We start from the raw sequence: 25,846 nt of genomic DNA, 5'->3' as shown, positions 1-25,846 counted from the left end.
ACTGGGGGTTGGGGGGGGGTTGGATTTTTTATACTAATTTAAGTGTGTTACCTCGTTGAAGTGATAGGATTCCATCCCCACCCTGCACCCTTAAGACTGAAGTCTTTTATCCTAGCAAATTGGAAACTAATACCAACTTTTGTACATTTCAGGCCACTTTATTTTAATTTACTGCTGATGCTTCTTAACACTTGTCACCAACTGTGTGCTAGATGCTGCACAGAATATAGGAATGAAACAATTAGTGTCTAGAAGGCTTGCATTTCAAGATTTCTGAAATTGGCAGTTACAGAGATCTAGCTGATTTCCCTTCTTGTGGCAATATATTGAGGGCTCTAGAAAAGGAGGAAGGGGCATCGCCACTGTTAATCTGATCTGCAGAATTTTGGAGTGTTTCTGGATTTGGATTTGGACCTTGGGCTAAATGTGGGGGGGGGACTTTTTATCAACTCTGTTTGGAGAGGGGTCTTCAGCCTTTTATTGGTAACTAAAATTCATGTATTTGGCCTTGTTTTAATAATAATAGTAATAATAATAATAATGCCCCAGACATTATGCTTCCAAAACATATAAAAACATAATAAAGCATCAAACATTAAGCAATAAAACAACAGCAGTGGCAGACTTTGGGTTCTCAAATTTCAGCAGCACCCTGTGTGATGCTAAAATGTGATGCTCTCCACCTCCTGTGCTCATTGTTGCAGGCACCTGCTATGGGCCGACACTCAGTGTGGCTGAACCGAACATGCGACCCTAAAACTGCCTCTGCTAAACAGTGAAAAAGATTCCCCCCTTTCCTGTGGGCAGTCTCTAGGACATTCCAAATCTACAATTCTAACACTAAATTTCATTTTGCTAAGCCACCAGATCAAGAAAAGGGGGAGGGAAACACAACTCACCTTCTAACTGCAACAGATTTGGAGGTACAGTTACTGGTGATGATGGGGATTAGTCGAGGGATGTGTGTATGCTACGGAATGAAAAGCAACAACAGGGAAATCTTAAGAGTGATTGAAAGAAAGAAAAAACCCAAAAACTGTTCTAAAGTGTAGGTGCTAAAATGAAAAAAATTGTGGTTGACTCAAGCAGACACACAGAAGATGGCTTCAGTGCCAAATATGTCCCTCTGCTCCTCTCCATGATAAGAATAATAAATATTTTTTTAAAAAAACAATTATATGCAGTGTGGCATAGTGATTATATTGTCAGACTGCAACTGGGGAAAGCAAAGTTCAAGGCCTTCCTGAGCAGTGAAAATCACTGGGGGACCATGGACCAGTCTATCAGCCAGGGCCATTGTGGTGAGAATGACACAAGCTAGCTTAAGATGCTTGGAAGAAAGGTGAGGTTTAAATGCATAAATCATGAATATTAAAATGTATTCATTTATTTATTATCAGTTTTTCTTGGCACATACACTGGTACATCCCTGTGCTTGCTTGCTTTATTTATTTATTTCATAAAATTTACAAACCGCTTGATTTGGGGTGGCGGGAGACTTAAGGCTGTTTACAGAAAATAAAGATTTGCAACTCTATTTTGAAACATACAAAAGTTTAAAATTCTAAAAAAGTTTTCTAGTTTTGCCTCCACAGAATCTGTGATGATACAGCTATGTGTCTTTTAACACTGATATTTTCTATGGATTTATTTGTTTCTCCTTTCAGGTGTTGAAAACCAAAATTGAATTAAAAAATGCAGGGGATCATCAACAAGGCTCAGACACAGAGTAGGAATTCAGATATGTTTGCATGCTCGCTTTCTCAGGGCAAGTTCTGATTACTAACAAACGATTCCTATCCCTCCTCGTCTCCAACAAATGACGTGCCTTATTCTTCCATCAGAATTGTACAAGTTATGAATTTAGCATAGCTCACTGTCAAACTATTAGACGGTAGCCCAGAGGATACTGTTGAATCACTTCATTTCTTAGCTTTGTTGGTTTCCAGTCTGGCTATGTTCCATGAAGGAACGTTGTGGAAAAACCACTTCCGCATTTCACGGAGGTGGTGTTGTGGGCGTGGCCCGTCTCGACCCTCGCGAGGGGGCTGTAGCTCAGCCCTCTCGCGAGAGCGGTGTTCCCGCCTCCGTCACACCCCGGCCGTCCAATAGGGCCGGCTGGGAGGCGGGGCCTTCTCCCTGTTTAAATCTGGAGGGAGGCGGGAACACTGCCTCTCTCGTCGCACAGCACCGCAAGCGTTCAGAAACAAGGGTCCCTCCCCTTCACCTTTGGGCCCCCCCACAGAGAGGGAGGTCATGCGTTATGTGGTTCACCTTAGGGAATTGGGCCGCGCGACCAAGACTCTTAATTTACATCGGCAGCGATCTCCTTTTTCAGCAAATCTCTGTACTCCACGGACCCTTGCGATAACTTCCACCTGCGCAGGGCCATGGAAGGTTGGCGTAGGCTACAGCCACCAGCCGCTGACCCCAGGAGGCCCATTACATTTGACCTGCTGTGCAAGATTCACAGTCAATTGACGTCCCTTTACTGGTCCCCTTATGAAGCGAGCTTGTTCTCCGCGGCCTTCTCGCTAGCTTACTTCGGGGCCCTCAGAGTCGGAGAAGTAGTTTGTGAGGACCATCCAGACGGGTCCTCCCGTGGGATCCGAATGCAGGATGTAGCTTTATCAAGCTCGGTGGCAGTAGTGCACATCCGCCGCTCAAAAACGGATCAACGGGGATTAGGGGCCACCATTCGCCTCCCTGCAGCAGGTGGCCATGGCCCTTGTCCAGTAAGGGACCTCAGGCACTTCCTATATCAGAGACCGACCGGCACAGATCCTCTCTTGGTCCACCAGGACAGCTCTAAGCTCACACGCTCCCAGTTCACACGGGTTTTACGCAAGGCCCTTGCGCTGTGTGGCGCTGACCCGAGCCAGTTCTCCGCCCACTCCTTCCGTATCGGTGCAGCAACCTCAGCAATGCACTTGGGCCTTTCAGCCGAAAGGATTCAAGACATAGGAAGGTGGAAGTCTAACGCTTATAGAAGTTATCTGCGCCCTACCTCGTAGTTGCAAATCGTACTGATCCCCAGTCAGCCATCAACTGATTCCCTGTCTGTCACTGTTTCCTTTTCAGGTGGGCGCCGCATCAATGTGTGGATTGCGGGTCACAGCATTGTGCACTGGGCTAAAGTAAGGGCAATGGAAACCGGCCTTGGGAGTGATCTCGGCCTCCCAAAAAATGTTAAAGTATCGTGGATTGCCAGGCGCGGTATGCGCTGGAAAGAACTTCTGCCTGCTGTCTTGGAAAGGGCTGCTTCAGTCGGGCCCCCCCATGCGCTGGTCATACAGCTGGGGGAGAATGATTTGGCGTATCAAAACGCAGTGAAATTGAAATGGAATATCTTTGAGGACTTTGAAAGGCTGCTGGCTTCTTTCCCGGGGATGACGTTGCTATGGTCCGCCTTGTTGCAGAGGCGCGTTTGGCGTGAGGGGCTCTGCCCGAAGGCGTTGAACAGAACCAGGAGGCTATTGAATTCATTTGTATTGCGCAGGGTCCTAAGTTTGAATGGTCAGATAATTTCCCACCCAGAACTAGTACGCACTGAAGCAGCCCTGTATCGTAACGACGGAGTTCACCTTTCACCTCAAGGGAACGACATCTGGTTAGCTGACATAATTAAGGGGTTAGAGCATTGGTTACGGGTGTGAGGGTATTGGCGGCGAGCCTTTTGGGCTCGAGTGGCGGTTAGGCATTGGAAAACTGCATAGAACAAGAATGGGGGGGCAGATTACGTCATCCTCTGCCCAAATTTGGAGATTTAATCCCGTTAAAGGGGTTCCGGGGGCGGTAGCTTTGTCCTGGGCCTACGGAGGTCAGGGCCTGAGAGCACCCCCCAACGGTGGCCACAGAAGGTGTCCCAGTAGATACATATCACTGGGGGCTCCTTGCTGGTGGTTAATTTCTCCCAGACTGTAACACACGGGTTACAGTCGGATATAGTCGGTTAGGGTCCAATGCCTAAGCCAATACCGCTCAACATCCTTAACCAATAAAGTTGTGGCCTTTTCACCCACTTAACCTTATTTCACTGTGTCGTGTCCATTATTTCCGGGGAGGGAGGGACATTGCCACACAATTAGCACATTTGGGTGCTTTGTCTGCAAACACACACACACAGTCTTCTTGTCTGCCAAATGTTGTCCCATTTAGGATTCTTCTGGAGAGCATGCTAATTGGATTGTTTTTCAAATGTTTATATGCCCCCCCCCCAAAAAAAACCCCCTCTAATAAATAAAAATATTCCCTGGTGTCACGATTCACATTTGCTTTGAGAGATACTCACCCGGATAATTAATCTAACAGCTACCACACCAGAGGTGGCCATTACTTTGGCACTGTTGGGAATGAGATTAAAGATTGTTGGCATGATGGCTTCTGCCCCATGGTCAAACTTGTTACCCAAGACTGATGACAAATGCCTGAAACAATAAAAATAAATAAACACAAGAATTATGTCACAACAGTAAAACAAAACAAAAAAGGAGGTCAATATGATCATATGCTACTTAGAAGCAGGAGCTCTCAGCATCTTTCAGTTGTATCAATAGATTACAAACACCATAACTAGAAACTGGGTTAACAAAACATTTCACATTTTTTTCCTCTAACAGATAATGTGGTTTATTTTTTGTATGCGTTTTAACAAGCGATAGAGTTAGCACAGGTCACTGTCGCACTACCAGGGAACAGCCCAGAGGGCATAGCTAAATTGCTTGCTTTCTCAGTACTGTCAGTTTCAGGCCCATCCTTTTCATAAGCTTTCCATCTTGTCTTGACATTTGTAAATTTTAGAGGCGCTGTTAAATGTGCCCTAGAGTCCAGCAGACTCCAATGTAGAATTACCACCAACAGGAAGAGCAGGCCAAAGCGACGATTTGAACTTTCACCCTGAACTCTGTTTGAACCTAGAAGCAATATTATAGCCTTCTGTTTAAAAAAAAATAAAAGTTCTGCTTCTGGTACATTCATAAAACGGTGTAGCACTTGGCTTCAGGGGTAAAACTTAAGAACAATATAAAATAAGCTTCTAGGCACTTAAACCAAGAACTGCCAGTCCTTTCTAGAAATGGCATTATGTAATAGGAATGTCCTCCGTATGTACAGCCAGCTAGAGATGATGGGAGCTGGGAATCAAACAATATATGGAGGTTCCAAACATCCCTGGTCTAGATGTTAAGCAATCTAACTCAGAGCGCCCCCAACCCTGCCAAAACAGAAGTGACAGGACTGCGGACAAACCACTGCAATCCCTGTTACAACAGTTAACAAGACAGCTAAGAATATGTAGATTGCATTCCTTACCCCAATGTGATACAAGCTTCTCGCACCACCTGAGACCGCAAGTCTTTAGCAGACAGTTTAAACGCTCCATCGAGCAGCCGCAGGAGTTGAAAAAAGGTATCATACTCAGCAGCTCCAGCCAGCAATAAAGACCGGATCTTTTTTAGCTGTTGGGTAACAAGAACAAACTGCAGATTAATATTAACCATGTTTTATAATAATTTAATCATAATTCATTATTTATACCCCGCCCATCTGGCTGGGTTTCCCCATCTGGATTGGTTTTAAAGTGACATGTGAACCACCGAGGAATGTGGCCTATTCAAACTTCTTTCTACAAGCCTGAGAACTGAAAGCTAAATTTCCTTCTTTAGATCCGCCACACACAGACAGACACACACTCCCCAGAAAGAAAACTAGAATTTATGAGGTATAATGGTTCTGAATACATGAGTCCTGGAGAGACATTGTGGGTGGACCAGGGTTGGGGAGCGGGAATCAAGAGGAGCTATCTGTAGCTGACCTAGGGGTTAGGACAGGCTGTATCAGAGGCTTGAGAAGGGGAGGGAGCTACGGATGAGGTGTCAGATACCAGAGAGGGCTCCAGCAGCGCATAGGCTCTTCGTGCTCCGTTCTGTCCCCTTGTTACTCAGGCGCACTGAACCTGCTTCACTCCCAACCTCTGTACCAGGTTCACCTCCAATCTCAGCATCCCCTCCAGCACCACCAGAGTCGTGGGAGTGTAGGTGTGAACAGGCACCTTAGATCCAGCCCTCTGGAAGTAATTCCCATTTGCTTGCCAACTCGCCATGCTGAAGTTATACCGACTCCATTCCCATATAAGGGGAGCCAAGAGAGCATGTTTCTTGTTGGATCAACACCGTAACTTGCTTAGCCATGTGTAGCACCTGCTGCACCTGATGTGACTGAGCATTAAAGATTTCGGCAGAAACCATACTCAGAGTTCTTCATCCACCGAGAGCCAAGACATACAGATAAGTTTTTATTTCCATAAATATGTATGTATAAAAGGACTAATGCTATTTTCCACCATACCACAGAGTGACAACCTTTCAGATGTCCACTCTCACATAAGATACAAAAGAGTGGTAAAATACAAGCCAGTTAAGTTGCAATGCATACAGAATTCCTACAAATACTCACTGCAGCTACTCTCTGTTCCCAATCATGTTTGTCATCAGACAGGATTTCTCTGATTTTGTTTATGGATTCTTCAAGGTCTCGGGCGGAATAAATCTGGAAAGTATACATGACATTTCTTAAGATACAAGGCATATTTCCATAAACACTGAGCTTATATTCAACTCCTATGGTTGATGAAACCTTTACAACAACTGCAGTCGGTCATCCACGCCAGCTTTAACTGCAACCCCCAACATCCTTGGCCACAGGCCATGCAAAATCCAGCTGATGGGCCTCAGAACAACATCTGGAGGGCACCATGTTGGCTGCCCCCTGCTCAACATACAGTCAGACAGCCAAAAAAATAAAAATATATATTATCTACAAAGAAAATATTAAAGAGGGTTTGCATTGGCCATGGGCTGAAGTAAGCTCCACCCATTGCTCTCCCCATAGCTAGCTGAAAGGTCTTTGGGAGCAGTGGCAGCATAATCTAAGTAACAATACTGAGACCTGGGCTGCTGAAGACATAACTGCTGGATAAGAAAGACTGGGTACATCAGCCTTGACTATGGCTGATGGACCCTGTGTGTGTGCGTGTTAACCCACATTATTATTACCTGAACTGTTGGGACATCTTCAAAAGCTTTAATGAAATCCTCCTCATCAACGGCACCAGCTCCTTCTTTAGTCGCTGGCAGATGCCAAAAAGAAAAGAATGATTTAATGCTTCTTGTTAAACAATATTAAAACAAAATTAGAAAATAACAGGCAAAACAAGCTGGTGAAACCATCAAGACGCGCAAGGAGCTGCGTGTAAATATTTCTTATTGTGCTAAGGATAAGAAAGGCAAAGAAACCTAGAAGTAGTAAGAATAAGTGTAGCTCATTACACGCAGAGTCTAGTAATATAACCAGAATATTACCTAGAGGGATGCCTTTTCTCTTAAAGGATTCAGACCCATGTATAATTAATGAAAGTATGGTATTCTTGACAGGAACATACAATGAAGATGGACAGATGGGCCGAAGAAGGAAAATCTTTAAAACATTAATTAGCTGAGGCTATTGTTCAGCACAGAAACTCTTGAAAGCTTACTGTAGGTGCCATTAGGAAACAGCTTCCTAGTTATTTCTTTCTCCCATTTTGGTTTTTGTGCAGTTCAGGAAGACAAGATATGAAAAAGTGCTGTCTTTATATGAACCACTACAAATTGCAAATGAATAAAGATTTGAAGACAATTCTTATTTTGCACTACTAATAGGAGAAAAAATCTCTAGAAATACTATGAACAATTTAGTTATGTAGCGCCATGCTGACCTGACCCTGACCCTTATATTCCAGCAAAGTCCTTTTGTATACTTCTCAAAACTATGAAAGACCACAGCCAGCCTCCTAAAAATGTTATTTTCTACTAGTCCATCAAGCAAATTCAGATGGGCACTCAAAACAGAAAATAAAACAACAAACATTTTATTTTTAGGACCATGGGTTTTAGGTCAACCTTACGATTTATCCAGGCCTCCACCTACCTGGAGCCTTTGAGACCAGAGGTGTTGTTCCAACTCTGCGAGCAGAACTCATCCCAGATTTTCGAGAGGTTGATGGAGCCTTTGAAGATGTCGAGGAGCTGGCTGAGGAAGGCCTGTTCCCATCCACAGAGTCGTCAGCATCAAAGTTTTTATCTGCAAAAAAAGCCACAAGATGAAATTCAGGAATTTGTGAATAGCTTCTACCTCACATTTTGGAGCAAACTCACTCTGCAAGAATTCAGAAGACAGACCCGATCGCCAAAATGATGGTGATATGTTCCAAGAACATATGCAAATTTCCAAATCTTTTCTAAAAAAGAGGGATAGGTTACCTTTTCAGTGAAGCGTATGACAGAAACTACAGGAAGGACAGTTTGTTTCAGGGGAATTCCCGATCTCCTAAATTCCTTCCATTCTATCACCCTAATCTCTTCCAATGTGGAGATTAAACATAATTCCTTCACTAAAATTTCTTCTGACATCCAGGAGGAGAGATGGATTAGTAATCATGCACAGCTTTCTCTCAAAGGCTGTGATGAACTGCTTGAAGTGTTCAAGGGCACAAAGAAATGTTTATTTATTCCTTGGACATGACTTGCAGCTGAGAAATATTGTAATCATGAAAATGCAGGCCTGGACCATATACAGTATTCAGATATCGTGTATATAGATCTCCTTTCAGATATAGAAGGCTCTCCAGTTTGAATTTCAGAAAACTAGCTTTAACTTATTCTGTCAAACATTTGGTGACTGCTCATTGTTCTCGCTGTTAGAAGCTTTAGTGCTTGTAGTAGCGAGGAAGATTTTATCTCATTTTTTACAAATCCAAAATCCTCATCTTCAAAACATTCCAGGATGTTGGAGGTGGCAGATGGTGTCTGGAACTGACATTCCCACCTCCTATTCCTCCCATAGCTTGACAATGAAGGCCTAGTTAACCCCAATTTCTAGAAATAGTTTCACAAGTCTTTGGAGTCCCGATACTGGAAATGTGCGGTGAAACTATTTTGATGAGCCCATAAAAATGTTCTGACATTTATCGTCCATTGCCAATGGTGCCATTCAAATACATCTGTTAAAGTCCATCCTCATCCAGTAGACAACATAAGAATGTGCTCTTTTATTTTGTATTGGAACAAACATGAAGTGAAATGTGAGAGACATAGAGGCCTATGAAGGAAGGCACTCCCTCAGGCTTTCATGGCCTCCAACATCGTCAACAATATGAAACTGTCATCCTTCCACCCCTTACAAACAGACATTGCTCTATACATTAAGTAGCTGCAGATATGTTCGTGATTATTATAAAAAGAAAACAGATATTTCAACAGCAAAAAGACTGCATTACTGTTCTCGTTCTCTATCTCTCTTTCACACACACACACACACACACACCACTCATCAAGGGTGTGGTTTATTATACTTTAGCATTAAATGAAGAAGAAAAAGCTTGATGTCCACGTTTCTCTTTAGAGAAGCACATTTCATTTTTATACATAGCATAAAGAGAAACCACTTTTCAAAAGATTGCAGTATAGAAAAGATATCTCCTTATACATGATGTATAAAAATCCAGCACCCTTAGGAAAAGTTACAGAAATACATTTACCCATAACTTAGACTGAAAACCCATTTCATTCTGCCCACTAACCAGAATAAACTAACATTTCCCAGCTTCCCCTTCCGTTTCAATAAACTGACACATTCAAGACACCAAGCTCTGAAGCAGCATGTGCACAAGGCAGAAAGAGAAACAAAGAATAAGACAAAAATCAGAATATGGAACTTCGTGAAAACAAGATGCAAGCAGGCAGATCAACACAGTAAAGGAATACTCATATCTAACCTCAGTTAAAACAGTTGGATGATGCAGTGATAATTTATAGCAAGCATTAGATCCCGCACTCAAGCTCTACAGTTCATAACACTAAGTCCAAACAAGCTTGACTTCCACTGGCTTCAGTGGCCATAAACCAAGGCAGTGCATGCTTTTCTGTGATGAACGATTATCTATCACTGCTGATTCTTTGGCTCATATATGAATGATGACTAGCAATATGCAGACACATGCCTTGTGTGTAAAGAGGCCTTTGTCTGCTCTCAATTGTTAGGGAAGAATACAACGCTTACAAAGCCCTCTCACATTTTCTCTAAATAAAAGGAGGAAATCGTGAGAAATTTGCTTACGGGTACAAATCCTTTTGCAAATAATCTTCCTCAACATTCCTTCATGCTTTCCATAGCAAGCCGAGATGCAACGCTGTCTCGCAGACCACTGCAGCTTTCAAGTCCAGGACATAATCAATCCTTGCCCCTTGCATTCATTAGGCATTCTGCTTTCACACGCGGAGTTAAACAGCCCAGGCTTCAGCACTGAGACTTGAGAGGAGGACAGAGAATCCCACAGTCAATCCTTGTGAATTTCAAACCTTCCAATGGGGTGAAACAGGCTAGGACTGAGAGGCGGCTTCAGCAGGCAAACCTACTGTGGCTGGCTTGACTACCAAGAGGTAGCAGTAGCCCCGTATCATCCCTTGGGAAGGTTAATGGGAGTGTCTCAACAGCTCTCTTCATTTGTCCATGACAAATACATTTGTCATTATTAGTTTTTAAAAGAAGGGTTGTGTCAAGGGCAAAATTAGAAGAGAGAGATGCCATGCCAGGAATCCCAAGAATCTATGCTGATTAATGGAGGGGGGGGGGAGACACAATTGCCCCTCACAGGTTTATAAATTCTATAAAGGTACGTCAGAAGGCTTCTAAATTGGAAGCCTTTGCTTCAAAACAAATGAACAAACCAACAAGCAAGATCTTCCTCAGTTTTCATAACCTAAGTCCTAAATATGTTGCTCTTCAGATAAAACCATGGGCTCTGTGCTGTGTTTCTCATTTCCACTGGAAAGCAAGAGCTCTCAGGAGAAGCAATTTTGTAACAATCTGTTTATTTTAACAATTGTGCTGGTGACTCTTAGCCCAACAATTTTGGATAAAAAGTCCACAAATTTCCCAGAGCAATAAGTAGACATCTCTTAACAAATATATCTAAGCAGCCACCTTCAAAGACTCAACATACGTTGTTGCTAGAAATGTGATTTGTTCCCAGGCCTAGAGCAGCCTTTCACAACCTGGTATCCACCAGATGTTTTGCAATACAACTTTAATCAGTCCCAGGCAACATGGTTCAATAGTCAGGGGTGGTGGGAATTGTAGTCCAAAACATCTGGAAGCTACCAACTTTGGGAAGGCTGGTGAAGAGCACATGCAAACCTGTGCATGCATTTTCTAGTGTGTAAGAGAGAGAGTTCTTTTATTTCCACAACTGGATTCCCTAAGCTGTTTTCCAAACGACACAGTGAAAACATGCCAACAATACCAGAAAAATACTAGCCTGTTCTCACAGGCACATTTATTTCTGTAACCGCTGTGGCACACTTAACAGGCTCGGATTCAGTGCTGAATCAAAATCTTGGAAATGATAGGAGCAGCTTTCCACAAGAGGCTTTTAAGAGAATGGCACTTCCACAAAGAGCTAGGTTTATTATTGATCATGCCTGTCATAGCATACAAAATGCCTTGTGATTTTTTTTTCATTTAGTGCTATATCAACCCCACTGGATAGGTTAGAATGAAATGGGGCTTGTCTAAAGCAAACTAATATGCCCCACCGTGGCTGATCAGGGTTTTGAGTGCGACTGTTTCAGGTTGAAAACAAACCATTGGCTCCTTAGCACCATATTTCCTGGATTACTGAATAAAGACCTCATGACATAAAAGCTCTAATGCTCTGAGGAAAATTGTCTGCTCCCACATAAGCTAGACCACTAAAACTTCACAATGTAAAAAAATATTCCTGATAGGAAGAAAATATTTCATATTATCATCTTCTACCTATCAAAGATAAACCTTGAAAAATGTGTCAAAAAAGCACTACACAATATTTTTAAAAATTACCCAGGGGAAAAATTCCACACATTTACAGTGAAATGGACATCAATATCCCAGGATGCTAACAATCCTAAAAACAGGTAAAGTTTTTCAATAATTAACACCCAAGGTGTTATTTTAAACCAGCTACATGATTCTGGATTACAGCATTGATGCAATCAGTTGCAGTGGCTTCTAACCCCTCAGAAAACAAGTCCACTTCTACAATTACTTTTTTGGGTAAGTACATTGTATGGAAACAAGCCTCAATGACCTCACCCAAACTCAGCAAGCTGCTTTCAGTGCAGGGAAGGGAGAAGACAGCTACGCCTAAATGGCCTGGCAAGCACAGACTCCACTATCTCAAATGCAAAAGGTTTCTACCTTTTTTCCTGGTCTCACCTTGGGATGGTGAGACGGGGGGGGGCATCAACATGATCACTCCCAAGGGTCTGCCCCACTGCTGCCGAACCCACACCCTCCCTTGGTTTACTATGGAGGTGTAGCCTATGAAGCAGGTTGGGAGATGACCAGAATGCAAGCGGTGGAAAGCTCACTCTGAACCTAGCCAGACACTTGGCTGACACTAACAAGAGGCAGTGAAGGTGAAGAATAACTCCTTTGTAAGCTCCCCAAGAGCTGTCCAGAAGAATTGTTTTGGGTGGTCCAGAGGCTAGTCAGACTAGAAGTAGCGGGTGGACCTTTGCAACACCCAGTTTGCATGGTGTGAGTTGTATGCACGGCCCTATGAAAACAAAGTCACTAGGCCCTGCAGTGCCTTGGATGTCGCAGCTGTTGAAACCCCGGTCGAGGAGTCCAGTGCAGGGCCTTCTGATACGTTCTGGGATCAGTTTCAGTTTATTGCAGCTTTATGACGTGGGGAGGACGCTTGCAAGGGTGTAACCCCTCTCTGCAGCAGTGGCGGGGGGTTGGTTGGGTTGGACTAGGGTGTGGTGAACACTTCTTTGTGTAATAGTTATGCCCACTGCCCTTAAACAGGCAGTAATACATCCACTTTTGAAGAATCCCACCCTAGACCCTGGGGCTTGCAAAAACTACTGCTTGGTCATTAATACCCCCTTCTCGGGTGAGGAGACGGAGAGACTGGTGTGGTTCCGGAGAGTACGGAGATTTAAAAGGCCATGCTTTATTCTTCTTCCCTCTTAAGTGTCTATGAGAATTTCATTCCAACTTGGACCAACTCTCCCTGAATACATGAAAGGGCGGGGGAGAGGCTTCAGAAATTTATTCAGTTGTAAGGGCAAAGGCGGAAGGGAGAGGGATGAGTATAGGATACTGCTGCATTCCCTTTTCAAAAGGACCAAATGGACTTCCTTAGGATGCATACCATAAATGGCATTTACAACTTCTGATAATGCAGCAATTGCAGTTCTCTTTTGAAATATTAATGTTCACCCCCTGGTCCTGCATGTAATTTATGAAACCAAATTGCACAGGAAGGAACTGGAAGGGCTATGCTGTCTGGGAAGAAGAACATGGTCATATCTAATTATTTTAATATGTTATACATGCACAGTCAGCTTTACTGCTGTTTTAAGCAGTGTGATCACCACTGGAAACTGCCTCTTCAATGGTAGCAGCCATACTTCCCAAGTGGCATCAAGTCTTCAACCGAGACTTAGCTAGACCTAGTCCTAGAATAACTGATTATCCCTAAACATGAACCATCTTGAAGAAATGCAATTTGTTTAGTACAACCCACCAAAGAAACTGATTTGTGACCAAGTGCCTTTTTTGTGCACAGGTTCAGCATTTGTGCTTTTAAATACATATATAGAATAGCATCATTATATATGATCCCAATTATTCCACTCTCAGTTGAATGCATCTAGCTGTACTAAAGTTAGGAAGCTCTCAAACAAATCTGTCTCCTGTGCATATTTCAGCCATAAAACTAATTGCTAGACTTAAACACAGATGGTTAAGAGCACTTTAATTTTAGATGTAGCTTTATAGGAGCAAAAGTTGTAGGCACTGTCAGATTCTCTGTTAGTAGCTTGTTTTAAGAAAATAATAACAGTAAAGTAGACTTTCATCACAGCAATGAAACAGCAGAAGGTTTAATCATACCCAGAACTGCATCAGCCACTCTGACCATAGCTGCCAAGTTTTCCCTTTTCTCGCGAGGAAGCCTATTCAGCATAAGGGAAAATCCCTTAAAAAAAGGGATAACTTGGCAGCTATGACTCTGACACAGTCAGAAGATTCAGCATACCACATCAGGCTGCGTATATTAGTATGTGTGCTGTTTTTTGTTTCTCAAAATATATATATTAAGTGCTAGGAAATTAAAAATGTGACTCACAAGGAAGCTGACTTTATTCTGTCAAATTTATTTATGTAAAATACTCCCAACTTGTGCGCACACTGTGCTCAGGGCAATGTACAACATAATTTAAAAACAAGCACATAAATGCCACTAAAATTTAATTTAAAGGCCATAATTACAAAAAAACCCAGAAACGAGAACCAGAAGCAACCTCTACAAGACCTTCCAGCCAAATGCCTTGACACATAGGCAACTTCAGTGCAACCTGAGCTGATGATGAGTTAGGCTTATTACCACAGAATCAAACAGTAATCATGAACGTTGAGCCAGTAGAGAGATGCTCCAAGAACCAGGAAAAAAATAGGTAAGGGCCAACTTTCAAGGAGAAAATGTTTTATTTAAATAGTAAGAAATGGGAAATGCAGTAACCAATTATATTTACCTAAAGCAGGCATCCCCAAACTTCGGCCCTCCAGATGTTTTGGACTACAATTACCATCATCCCTGACCACTGGTCCTGTTAGCTAGGGACCATGCGAGTTGTAGGCCAAAACATCTGGAGGGCCGCAGTGTGGGGATGCCTGACCTAAAGCCACTGATTTCAGTGGGCTATGCTGCAGCATGAGCTCACTGAATTATCTCCCCCACCCCACCGCAATTTCAGACATTTCACATTTGTATGATTCTGAAGATTTGCATGTGAGCTTAAGATCTATGTTGAAAGCTGTAAACTCTATAAATTTGCCAAATACAAGTGTTATTTAAGCTGATCAAAGTATGTGAGGTATCTACTTTTGGGGTCTATGGAGTGCATAGGAAGGGCTTTATCAATCATCTACTTCAGCACCTCCATAGTAGGGCTCGTTAACCCTGCTTACAAATTTAACCTGTGGTGGCTATGCAGTAAAATAAAATCCTGGTCTACACCTGCTCCACAAGACCTGTGAATTCTGTACTATTTTCGCCCAGCAGTGCTAATGAGAATTTATTGCACTTGGTATTTTTAGCTCTAAGAAAACTCCCATGCTGTTATTCGATTCAACCAGATGGAGAGAGAGAAATATGTCTGCAGTCATATTTTTGATCACTTCTTTACAAACCAGAACAAAAAGGCAACACTTCATCAAAATAATCTGTGGCAAAAAGATACAAAGTTGCACAACTAACGCGCACTTGCATGAGACAGGAGGATAGCGGAGATCTCACTAAGTTCAAGGATGAGCATGAATCAACGTAACTGAGTCGAGTTCCAAAGAAATCCTTGTACATTATAAAGGCAGTGGATCCAATTTTGCTTCAAATGAGTGCAATCACAGTTTATAAGTAAAGTAAGAGTAAGAGTAAGCGCTACCTCTCCTTCAAATCAGAACCTGTGAGAGCGGTGAAGGTCCTGTGTGAGTGTCTGGAGGCGGTTGGATGATGGATGGTGGCTAACAGATTGAGGTTGAATCGTGACAAGGCAGAAACACTGTTTTGAGGGGACAGGGGGCAGGTGGGTGTGGGGGACTCCCTGGTCCTGAACGAGGTAACCGTATGCCTGAAAGACCAGGTACGCAGCCTGGGAGTCATTTTGGACTCACAGCTGTCCATGGAGGCACAGATCAGTTCTATGTCCAGGGCAACTGTCTACCAGCTCCATCTGGTACGCTGGATGAGACCCTACCTGCAAACTGTCTCGCCAGGGCGGTGAATGCTCTAGTTATCTCCCACTTGGACTACTGCAGTGCGTTTTACGTGGGGCTACCTTTGAAGGTGACTAGGAAACTACAACTAGTCCAGAATGCGGTAGCTATACTGGTGACTGGGAGTGGCTGCCGGGACGTATGTTTCCAATTCAATTCAAAGTGTTGGTGCTGACCTTTAAAGCCCAGACGGCCTTGGCCTAGCACACCTGAAGGAGCGTCTCCACTCCCATCACTCAGTCCAGGCAATGAGGACCTCCTCTGAGGGTCTTCTGCTGGTTCCCTCACTGCGAAAAGCCAAGTTACAGGGACCCAGGCAGAGGGCCTTCTCGGTAGTGGCGCCCACCCTGTGGAACGTCCTCCCTTCAGATGTTCAAGGAAATAAAGAATTACACAACTTTTAGAAGACATCTGAAGGCAGCCCTGCATTGGGAGGTTTTTAATGCTTTATGTTTTTATTATGTTTTAAGATATTCTGTAAGCTGCCCAGAGTGGGCAGGGTATAAATAATAAAAGTATCATCATCATCAATATAGCACTGCACTTTGCAGAAACAACAATGGATGGAATGAAAAACAACTACACAGTGTTAGGGTTAGAAGCAATTGAGTTGCATCAGCAGGAGCTGGCTGAGGGACTTACACATAGAGTCATACCAAGACTTAAACAAATGCTTGGTTTAATGGAGAAAGTAAAAATAACAAAAATTAAATTAGGCTTACACAAAACACCCACACAACCAAAACACCCACCAAGAGCACACTGGGAAATCACCCAGCACAGAGGCAACACACAACACCCCTGATATACCCTGCATCATCAGCTTCACAGCAACACCTGTGGAGCTGCTCCACAGCTGCAGAGCCCCAGTCACTAAATCTTTCCTGACTCTTAAAGGTACAGTGAAACAATAATGACACTTTTACACAATCATTCAACACACAGATGTCAGTTTAAACATATATTAGTTTATATTCAGTGTATTTGCAGCACCAAAGTAGCTCTATGACACCATACTCATTAAATGATCCATACTGTTTCAATTATTAGCTATTGCTTTTAAAAGTACAGTTGCCGAAAATAAGATAAAGGATGATAGACTTATTAGGAGAATATAGGACTGATAATCATTGCTGCGCATTTCTTTCGGAGCCACTCACTCAAAGCCATTAAGAAAATGAGTGATCTCTGTCTGGTACAGTATCCATTCTTATGGATCATTGTCACTGACACTCATCACCATGAACCGTCTTCAACATGGAGGTTTGAGTTCTAAAATATTTGCACTTCCGTTATTAATTAATCCTCATGAAATCAGTTAATGAGAGTCAGAGGAAATATCGGATCTGGCCCCACAGAACTTGTTCCTTGACCCTACATGTTGTTCTTATTTTTATTATGCATGTTGTGGTTTTTATATTGTAATTTTATGTTGTGAAGCGCCCTGAGATCTACGGATGAAGAGGGGTATACAAATTTAATAAATAATAAAATTAATAGTAGTAGTAGTAGTAGTAATAATAATAATACATAGCTACTTGAAAAGATAATATAGGATACAGGAATCTCATTTCTTAGCAGGACTATATTTGTTTAACATTACTGAGTACATTTTGTAAGATCTTGCTGACTACATGTTACACAGAACAATGCGATCATGGCTGTCACATAGCTTTGACTAGGTCAGTAGCGAGGGGAGTGGAATTGAATTACTGGCAGTGTTCCTCCCTAATGTCCTGCATTATACAGTGAACTCACTAGAGACTGTGCATGCAAATAAAGTGAGGCAGCATTATTCATTACTGTCTAGTCCTAGGGAAGAAAACAAGGAAGAGATTCACTTTGCTTAGAACAACACAGCAATAGGATTCCTCTGGTGATACAGAGGGCTATGATTAATTCTTTCAGTAGGCAAACAAGACATCCATTAGACAGTACTTGTTTATATCTATTAGCGCTATAAAAAAAGAGAGGCTTCCATTCATTCCAGAATGGGAATTTGCACTAATTCACAACATAGCCAATGAACATGTAACAATCATGCATATTTAAGAAAGCTCAAGCAAGGTAACACAGCAGTAGATAGTTATAAAAGAGTTATTCTGGATGCATTAGGATAAGCACATGACATCTGGCTTTGAGCCAGTTCCTGTTCTTACTCAGAAGTAAATCCCTCTTCTGAGGCTTACTTCTAAGCAAGTGTGCACAGGATTCCAAGCTAAGTGGTTCAAAGTCTAGGCTACCGTAGGATTTGGGGAACACCCAACCAATTCCCTGCAAACTACTATTTTATTTTATTATTTTATTTTAGGTTACAGGTAGGTAGCCGTGTTGGTCTGGATCGAAGTAAAATAAAAAAATTTCTTCGGTAGCACCTTAAAGACCAACTAAGTTTTTATTTTGGTATGAGCTTTCGTGTGCATGCACACTTTTGGTACGAAAGCTCATACCAAAATAAAAACTTAGTTGGTCTTTAAGGTGCTACTGAAGGAATTTTTTTATTTTATTTTATTTCATTGACAGCTGATGTAGGCATCTTTGCTATAGGGAAAATAAGACCTCTATTTCGATAGCTCCTGTATGAAGCAAACCAACTATTTATGCGCCCTTTAGGTAGAAACTAAGGCATGTCTGCTGAAGCATTTCTGCTTGAGATGTATGTTAAATGACATGTGGACAGTTAGATGGTGAAGCAGACAACACTGAGAGGTGAACAAGTGAACAAAAATATATTGTGGTGTACACATGCGTTTTACGGATGGCATATCAGAGGCTGTGGAATCTGTGGAAGCATAAAAGGAAGATACTTTGGATTCATGTTTGGCTAATTCATTCACATACACGCTCACAGGGCGTTTTGTGCCTCCATTATGTATTGCCTGACAGACCAAGAGGGGCTTCCCTAATGATGTAGGTGGTTGCCCACGTTATCATTTTGCTTCATCAAGATGAGCTCTGTATAGGAAAACTGCAACAAGTAAAGCCATCCTACAGTGAAAAGCTCGCATCACTCCTATTCTGAGTGCTGATGAGCTCTTGAGCTCCGTTTAAGTTACTGGTACCAGGATACAAAGCCCTAAATCAGGCATCCCCAAACTGTGGCCCTCCAGATGCTTTGGCCTACAACTCCCATGATCCCTAGCTAACAGGACCCGTGGTCGGGGAAGATGGGAATTGTAGTCCAAAACATCTGGAAGGCCGAAGTTTGGGGATGCCTGCCCTAAATGATCTGAGACTCAAGGACTGGACTCAATGACTTTTCGCCCGAAGTCCCAACTTGCAGTTTATGATGAAGGGGAAGAGGCTCTTCTCATGGTCCCACAACTGAGGATAGCTAGGAGGATACAAATGCAGAGAGGGCTTTCTCCAAGGCAGCACTCTACCCCTCCTGTGGGACATGATGCCCCTTCTCTGGACATGTTCAGGTGGACAAATTTTTTTTTGGTCCAGCTCTTTTGAATGGGAAGTGTTATGTTTAGGCACTGTTGCTTTTATCACTGTCACTGATTATTGGATATGGTTTCATCAGTTTTTATGCTATTAACTGCCCCAGGAGCCCTTTGGGGAGGAAGGGGGGATACAAATCTAATAAATAAAGATCAGTATAACTTTCCATATGGCAGAAAAGTGTCCACAAGGTATTGCCATCAAAATGATGACAGTTCAGAAATGTCATCCCTTGACATAAGGATTTTTTTTGGGGGGGGGATAAATCAGTCTTTCTAGTGCCATACAACCAATCATTTGGCAACCAGGAAAGCATGAAAGAACCGCCTCCAATAGGCTTTACAACGCCAAACAGAGTTCTGCAGGAACATTGTGTCTGAGAACTGCAGTTGCAAATCCAAAAGTAACAATATCAGGACGTTGCAGAAGGTAGGATCGGGTTTGTTCTTAAATACAAACTGTGTAGTCCTAGAGATTGTCAGTCCCACTGAGCTCAGGAGAGTCTACTACTAGATAAGCATGCACAGGATTGCAGCCTAAGAAAGCAGCAGTGCAGTGAGAGGAGACGGAAGAGACAGTTATTAAAGCAGTGGCAAAACAAAAGGTTTACAATGCTAATTATTTTATTCTCCAAACTTCCTCTGGGTCATGAACATTTCCATCACTTCACTGTTCTAACAGCAATCTTACCCAACATAAGCATACTTGAGCAGCTTTATACTGTACTAGGAATTAAAGGAAGTGATTGGTGCAAACAATACATTGGCTATTTCATAGCTAATTATACTGCTAGATTCTTAATCATACTAGAAAAACTGTTGTGTTATTAATCCTGCTGAAAAGAAACAATCTATAACCTCCCCCCCCCCCCGTTTCAAGCAATGGTATTATCTGAGTGCATTATCTTCCTGCGTCATTAAGCTACCTACCATTACTTTAACAGGTTCAAGTATCACCTGCACTGAGATAATGTAATCATATAATTTTACTGCCTAAGATAACAGTTAAGAGTTAACAGTTAACTGTTTAGAGTCGCAACCAATTTAGAAGCTCCAGTTTACATCTCCTTAAAACATTAAGAGCGAGATCCCATCAAGATGAAATAGGCAACAGAAAGGAACTGATAGGCAGCAAAGTTTTGTGTCACACATTCCTTATCAGCCACAATACTTCAGTTCCTCCCTCCCGTTTAATCTGTTACAACACAAGTGAATCATGCTTTACCAACAAGATTTTTTTAATGGCAGCTGAGGAAGCCTCGTTTTCACAGAAAAACACCTGCCAGTCTTTGGAAAGAGGGTGGAGAGAACAGCACAAACACAGTTAAGTCGGAGATGGCTAATGCAAATGGTTCCCCCAAAGAGAAAAGCAGCAGTCTGTGTCTCCCTGCAAATTAATGCTTCACAAGATTGCAGGCGATTCAGCATCACCCCAACCCCCATCTCTGCTATGTTACTATGCATCCCACTTCAATGTACTTTTCTTGCTGCTGCGGAATTAGGCTGTTAGGAAAACAGAACCAGGCTCTTAGCTGTCATTCACTTTCTCCTCCCAAACGTATTGTGCCTAAACAATTATTGTGATGAAGGCTGCAATTCTAAACACACTTAGCTAGGATGCAAGCCCCACTGAATATAGTGAGACTTGCCTCCAAATAAACATGTATAGGATTGTGCTGTTAGCCTTCCATAAGCTACTGTGCTACCGATTCCTTCTTTTCCTCCCCTAACCACACCTGCCTGTCTTCTAATGCCAGTGTAACACACAAACATACCAACAAGCACCCACACATATTACAAGGCATTTTGCCCCTAGAAATAATATTCCAGATCAGTTAATCTGTATTCCTATACAGAGACATTTTTAAAAAAGCATAAAAAATCCCTTCTATATCTAATGAAGATATGCCATTTCCCTAAACTTTTTTACATGGGGATAATGCCTCTAGCAGGGGGGATGGCAGGGGGGGAATCCATTTGTCAGGAGAAAATAACTTCTGATGGCATGAACAGGCTCAGTCATCTGTAGCATATATATACATGCTGCCTGCTTGTTTGTTAAGCAAAATGCCTACCTTTGCTGGCCGTCATGATCTGCAGAAGTCCTGTGATGCAAGACAACGGCTGGATCTGAAAGCAATCCTACAGTGGAAGCATCAACTCAAACAGGAGTTAACTCTCCACCCTCTTTGACCAAGCATGAGAAGCAACTGCTACACTCCTCCAAAATAAAAGCCTCCTCTGCAGTTGGAAAAGCGGTGCTTGCTCCTTTCAGCACAATCTCTCTTTGCATGTACAACAGGATTCAGCAGAAAGGAAGCACTCGCGCCCCCCCCCCCCAGCTCTTTCACATCTCTCTTCAGAAAACCAGCAGAAGCAACCAGAGGGATTTCAAAAATGTTATTTATAATGATGCTTTTCACCAAGCATTGGAAAGCCTAACCAAGTTCAACAGATGCCGATCACAAGGAACCCTCTGGGTACCGTTCCCATCACTGGCTGCTTAAGTTAAATCTCAATAAATTTTAACTCAAAGGGAAGCCAGTAATGCATTCAGGAATTGTAATCCCTTTTTTTAAAGCCAGACACAGTTCTGCAACTGAGTATGGGGTGTGTCCCCCCCCCCAAAAAGTGTTAAATTATGCATATTTTAGTAGTTGCTTTTTTTCAGAACTCCAAATAAGTATCCTATAAATTCTATGGCACGATCCAGAACAGAGACACACCTCTCTGCCTAACCAAAACATTTTGGCCCATTACATAAAGGCCCTGTTACAACTAAATTAAAAGTATCCAATTCTGTTTTCTAGTAAGTTTATACTGTAAGCGGCTTGCTTTAACGGATACAAAACAACCACAGTCACCTTTTCAGTTATACCCGCTGCTGATGTATTGGAAGTTATGCAGGAGGGAGGGGCTTGGTTTCCAGAAACCTGGGTGCTGTAGCAGGACCAGGCTTAGAGACATTGCAATGGAGTTTTAACCAGGGCAGTTCAAACTGTACCAAAAGGGCAAGGTGGGACTTCCAGGCATTACTGTATATTCCTGCGTATAAGACTACTTTTTAACCCAGGAAAATCTTCTCAAAAATTGGGGGTCGTCTTATACGCCGAGTCATATTTCTTATACAGTGAGTATATCCCAAACTCTATATTTTAACTGAAAAAGTTGGGGGACGTCTTATACGCCCAGTCGTCTTATATGCCAGAATATACGGGTAACTTCCTGCTTTATATCTCTGGTGCTTTGTGTTGAGTGGGCTGTTCCCTTAGCCCCACATTGCAAGAGAGTCAATACAGGCAAGCAAGCAAGCTCTCTTCGTTTCACCTTAGGCATTCCATCCAATTCCTGAGTATGGCCTTTGAATTGCCAACTATGCTGATATTTCTAGTGGGCCTGGTTCTGATTATCATTCGCGGCTTCATAAACCTGGAACAGCCATTTGGGCAGAGCCCTCCTCCCTCACCGGTCCCCTCAAACTACTTCTTCCTGTTGCGTACCATCTTTGGTGCTCCATTCCTGGTTTGCAGTAAGCCAGAGTTCCTTGTTAAATCTGAACCAAGAGGACTGTGGCCATACCACATCCGCACTGTAATTCTAAAGCTGTATCATGCTACAATTCCAGAGTGGTTTAACAAGCAAACCCCTCTTCCCCAGGGAACACTGGGAATTATAGCTCTGTGAAGAGAATAGTGGTCTCTGAACAACTCTCAGGATTCGGCATAGGCAAACTCAGCCCTCCAGCTGTTTTGGGACTACAACTCCCATCATCCCTAGCTAACAGGACCAGTGGTCAGGGATGATGTGAATTGTAGTCCCAAAACATCTGGAGGGCCAAGTTTGCCTATGCCTGCTCAGGACCCTTAAATTATGTTTCCCATGATTCTTTGGGGGAAAACCATGACTGTTTAAAATGGTATGGTGCTACTTTAAATGGTCCAGTGCAGATGTGGCCTCTGTCTGCACATCACTCAACACATCAGCATAATAAACAAGGCTCAGTTCCCTGGTTTAGACATAATGGGAAACTCTGGTGAAATGCCTCTTTTTAATTGGAAAGAGGAAGTCACAGTATCAAACTGAAAGTAAGAACGTACCTCCATCACCCCTGTTTCTCACTATGTTGGAACTGCAGCTCTTCTGGATAGTGAAGTCAATTTATTTGATCTGGCTTAGGCACTGAACAGCTGCTTTATTGATTAAGGGAGCATCAGTTATAAAGGTAAAGGGACCCCTGACCATTAGGTCCAGTCGTGACCGACTCTGGGGTTGTGGCGCTCACCTCGCGTTATTGGCCGAGGGAGCCGCCGTACAGCTTCCAGGTCATGTGGCCACACAACATTTCAAATGTCCTGCTATTAACTTCTACCTCACACACCTAATGGAGCGCTGCCTCGTGGGGAACTAGAGAAAATGATAAATAAGTTGCCACAACTGAATTATGAGTCAAAACCACAAAGCTAACACACAGAGAACAACTAACAACTAAAGCTGGGAACATAAACATCACCACCACAATCAATTCCAATAGAAAGTGTCTGCACTGTGCTTCACTTTCACTGGACTTGGAATCAGCAACCTTAAGACTATATTCACATGGAAAGGGACTGGTTCTATGGAGTAATTTATAACCAAAGACATTCCTTCCTGCATCTTATATTTAATTAAAGATTCACACACTATACCACAGGAATGGGCATGCCTGGAATTCTGGCTGAAAGGTGCAAGCACATGAAAAGTGCAAGCACATCCAAGGAATTACAAAAAGTGTGGGGGGGGGGATAATTCTGATTCTTTCTGAAACCTTGAGGTGAAGGAAGAACTTTCAATTTCTGCATCCAGAGGCTGATTAATTATAGGTAAAACAAGAGACACTCTCACACAAATATGCACAGTGCTAAGAACCACTGGAAAATCCAATGTGCAGCTTTGCTCCATTTTCTGGCTACAAAGGACTGAAAAGACCTCCTCGTAACCTAGCAACCAACAGCATATCCACAAGATGAAATCCTCCTTCCTCTTATATAAAGTAAAGCCCACTTCAAGTCGCAATTCACCCCAACCAACTGGCATTTTATTCATAATACTATTAAAGCTTAAAAACAAAGCCCCTGTGGATAAGGAACTTAATGCTGGCATTTCTTAAGATCTATTTAAGGGAAATGCTGATGGACTTGAAGGAAGGAGGGAGGGGGAAAACCTCTCATATTTAAAGAATGGTTGATTCATTTATTTGCGGGGTGGGGAAGCTGTGGTGCTCTGAGTGTTGTTGGACTCCAACTCCCATCAGCCCGACTCAGAGTACCCAATGGACGAGGATGATGGTAGTTACAGTCCAGCATCATTCCGGGAGGGGGGCAAATTCTCCATTATTGGTTGGTTCCAAGAACTTGGGATGTGTGTGTACATAATTATATATAAAACAAAATAGTTACTTTATACACAACTAAGAAGCAAGCTTCATATTAGAGGTGCAATGATCAAAATTAAGCTTCTTAATTTTGTGAAAACAGTATTTCGAAGTCTATACAGTTACCAAATTCTAAACTCTCTGGTGCTAGTAACATCACACCAGGAGCTACTTGATGCCACTTGCTTTAATTTTTCTTTCAAGTACTGTTTCTTGGGGGGGGAATAAACCTATGTTGGGATTTTGGATCTAGATACTCTGTTGGATGTTGCTGCTGGGGGGGGGGGGGACAGTGATAAGGAACAAGCCTGCATATCACTGCCTTTCTGTTTGGATTTTAATATAACTTTGCAAAGGGGAGAACGGCTACTTTTTTCCTCAAGGAGATTTGTACATAATTGACTAAGTACTGATCCAATATAAATCTGATCCAATTCAATGGGCACCAAAGGGAACAAAAGGAGCTATCACCATGTTACAATGACATCTTCTGTAGTCAGGCGGTTTCATCTGAGTGGAGTAATGCCACTATACATATACCCTTCATGTTCCTCCTAAACCTCTGAACAATGACCTCTGAACAATGTCCAGCTTCCTCTCAGGTGAAAGCAATGGGCTACTAGCAACATAGCTTCTCCAGTGTTCACTTTAGAATTTGACCACATCCCCTCATAATATGATACTGAAAGAACAAGCTAAGCTACTATGCCAGGCTGGCTGAAGGCTGCAACAACAAATGAAATAAAAGGAATATTGAATCAATAACTTTACAGCTGCAGAACTTTCAGCCACAAAATAGGAATATACAGTATATGAATGCTAAAACAAAGTGTCTTGTTGCTTTCATATAGAGCTATTAATCTCAGAATGAAAATTCACTCAGGCTTCTGTTCAAAACCCCTTTGGCACCAGTCTAACCAATGTGATGCTTTTTTAAATACATCATCTTCCTTTTCAGTAGTTCTGAAAGCAACTTGCATGCTTTGTTTTTAACGGCAATAAAAAAAAAAGGAAACATCAATCACAAAATAAAAACACAAACCCATTTACTTGTTATTCATTCATCCCACTAATTTCAAACAGGTCTCAACCACAACTTATTTAAGTTTGGATAAAGGGTACAAGTTTT

At 42.4% G+C, this 25,846-nt stretch overlaps 1 protein-coding gene across 2 annotated transcripts in view; it reads right to left on the bottom strand.

Moving 5' to 3' along the window:
• The window catches only part of CLASP1 (cytoplasmic linker associated protein 1), a 165,220-nt gene that overhangs the window by 82,212 nt on the left and 57,162 nt on the right, over window positions 1–25,846 (bottom strand). For both annotated transcript variants that reach the window (XM_088652464.1, XM_035128806.3), the window contains exons 9-14: window positions 7,966–8,118; window positions 7,053–7,126; window positions 6,454–6,546; window positions 5,311–5,456; window positions 4,292–4,427; window positions 900–970 (exon numbers count right to left, since the gene is read on the bottom strand). In XM_088652464.1, coding sequence (XP_088508590.1) covers window positions 900–970; window positions 4,292–4,427; window positions 5,311–5,456; window positions 6,454–6,546; window positions 7,053–7,126; window positions 7,966–8,118 — 673 coding nt within the window. The remainder of the gene's footprint in view (window positions 1–899; window positions 971–4,291; window positions 4,428–5,310; window positions 5,457–6,453; window positions 6,547–7,052; window positions 7,127–7,965; window positions 8,119–25,846) is intronic.

This window comes from Zootoca vivipara, chromosome 1 (genome assembly GCF_965207765.1).
Source record: "Zootoca vivipara chromosome 1, rZooViv2.hap1.1, whole genome shotgun sequence".
NCBI classification, from domain to species: domain Eukaryota; kingdom Metazoa; phylum Chordata; class Lepidosauria; order Squamata; family Lacertidae; genus Zootoca; species Zootoca vivipara.
Note: the sequence above shows the minus strand (reverse complement) of the source record. Positions and strands in the feature narration are given on the sequence as shown.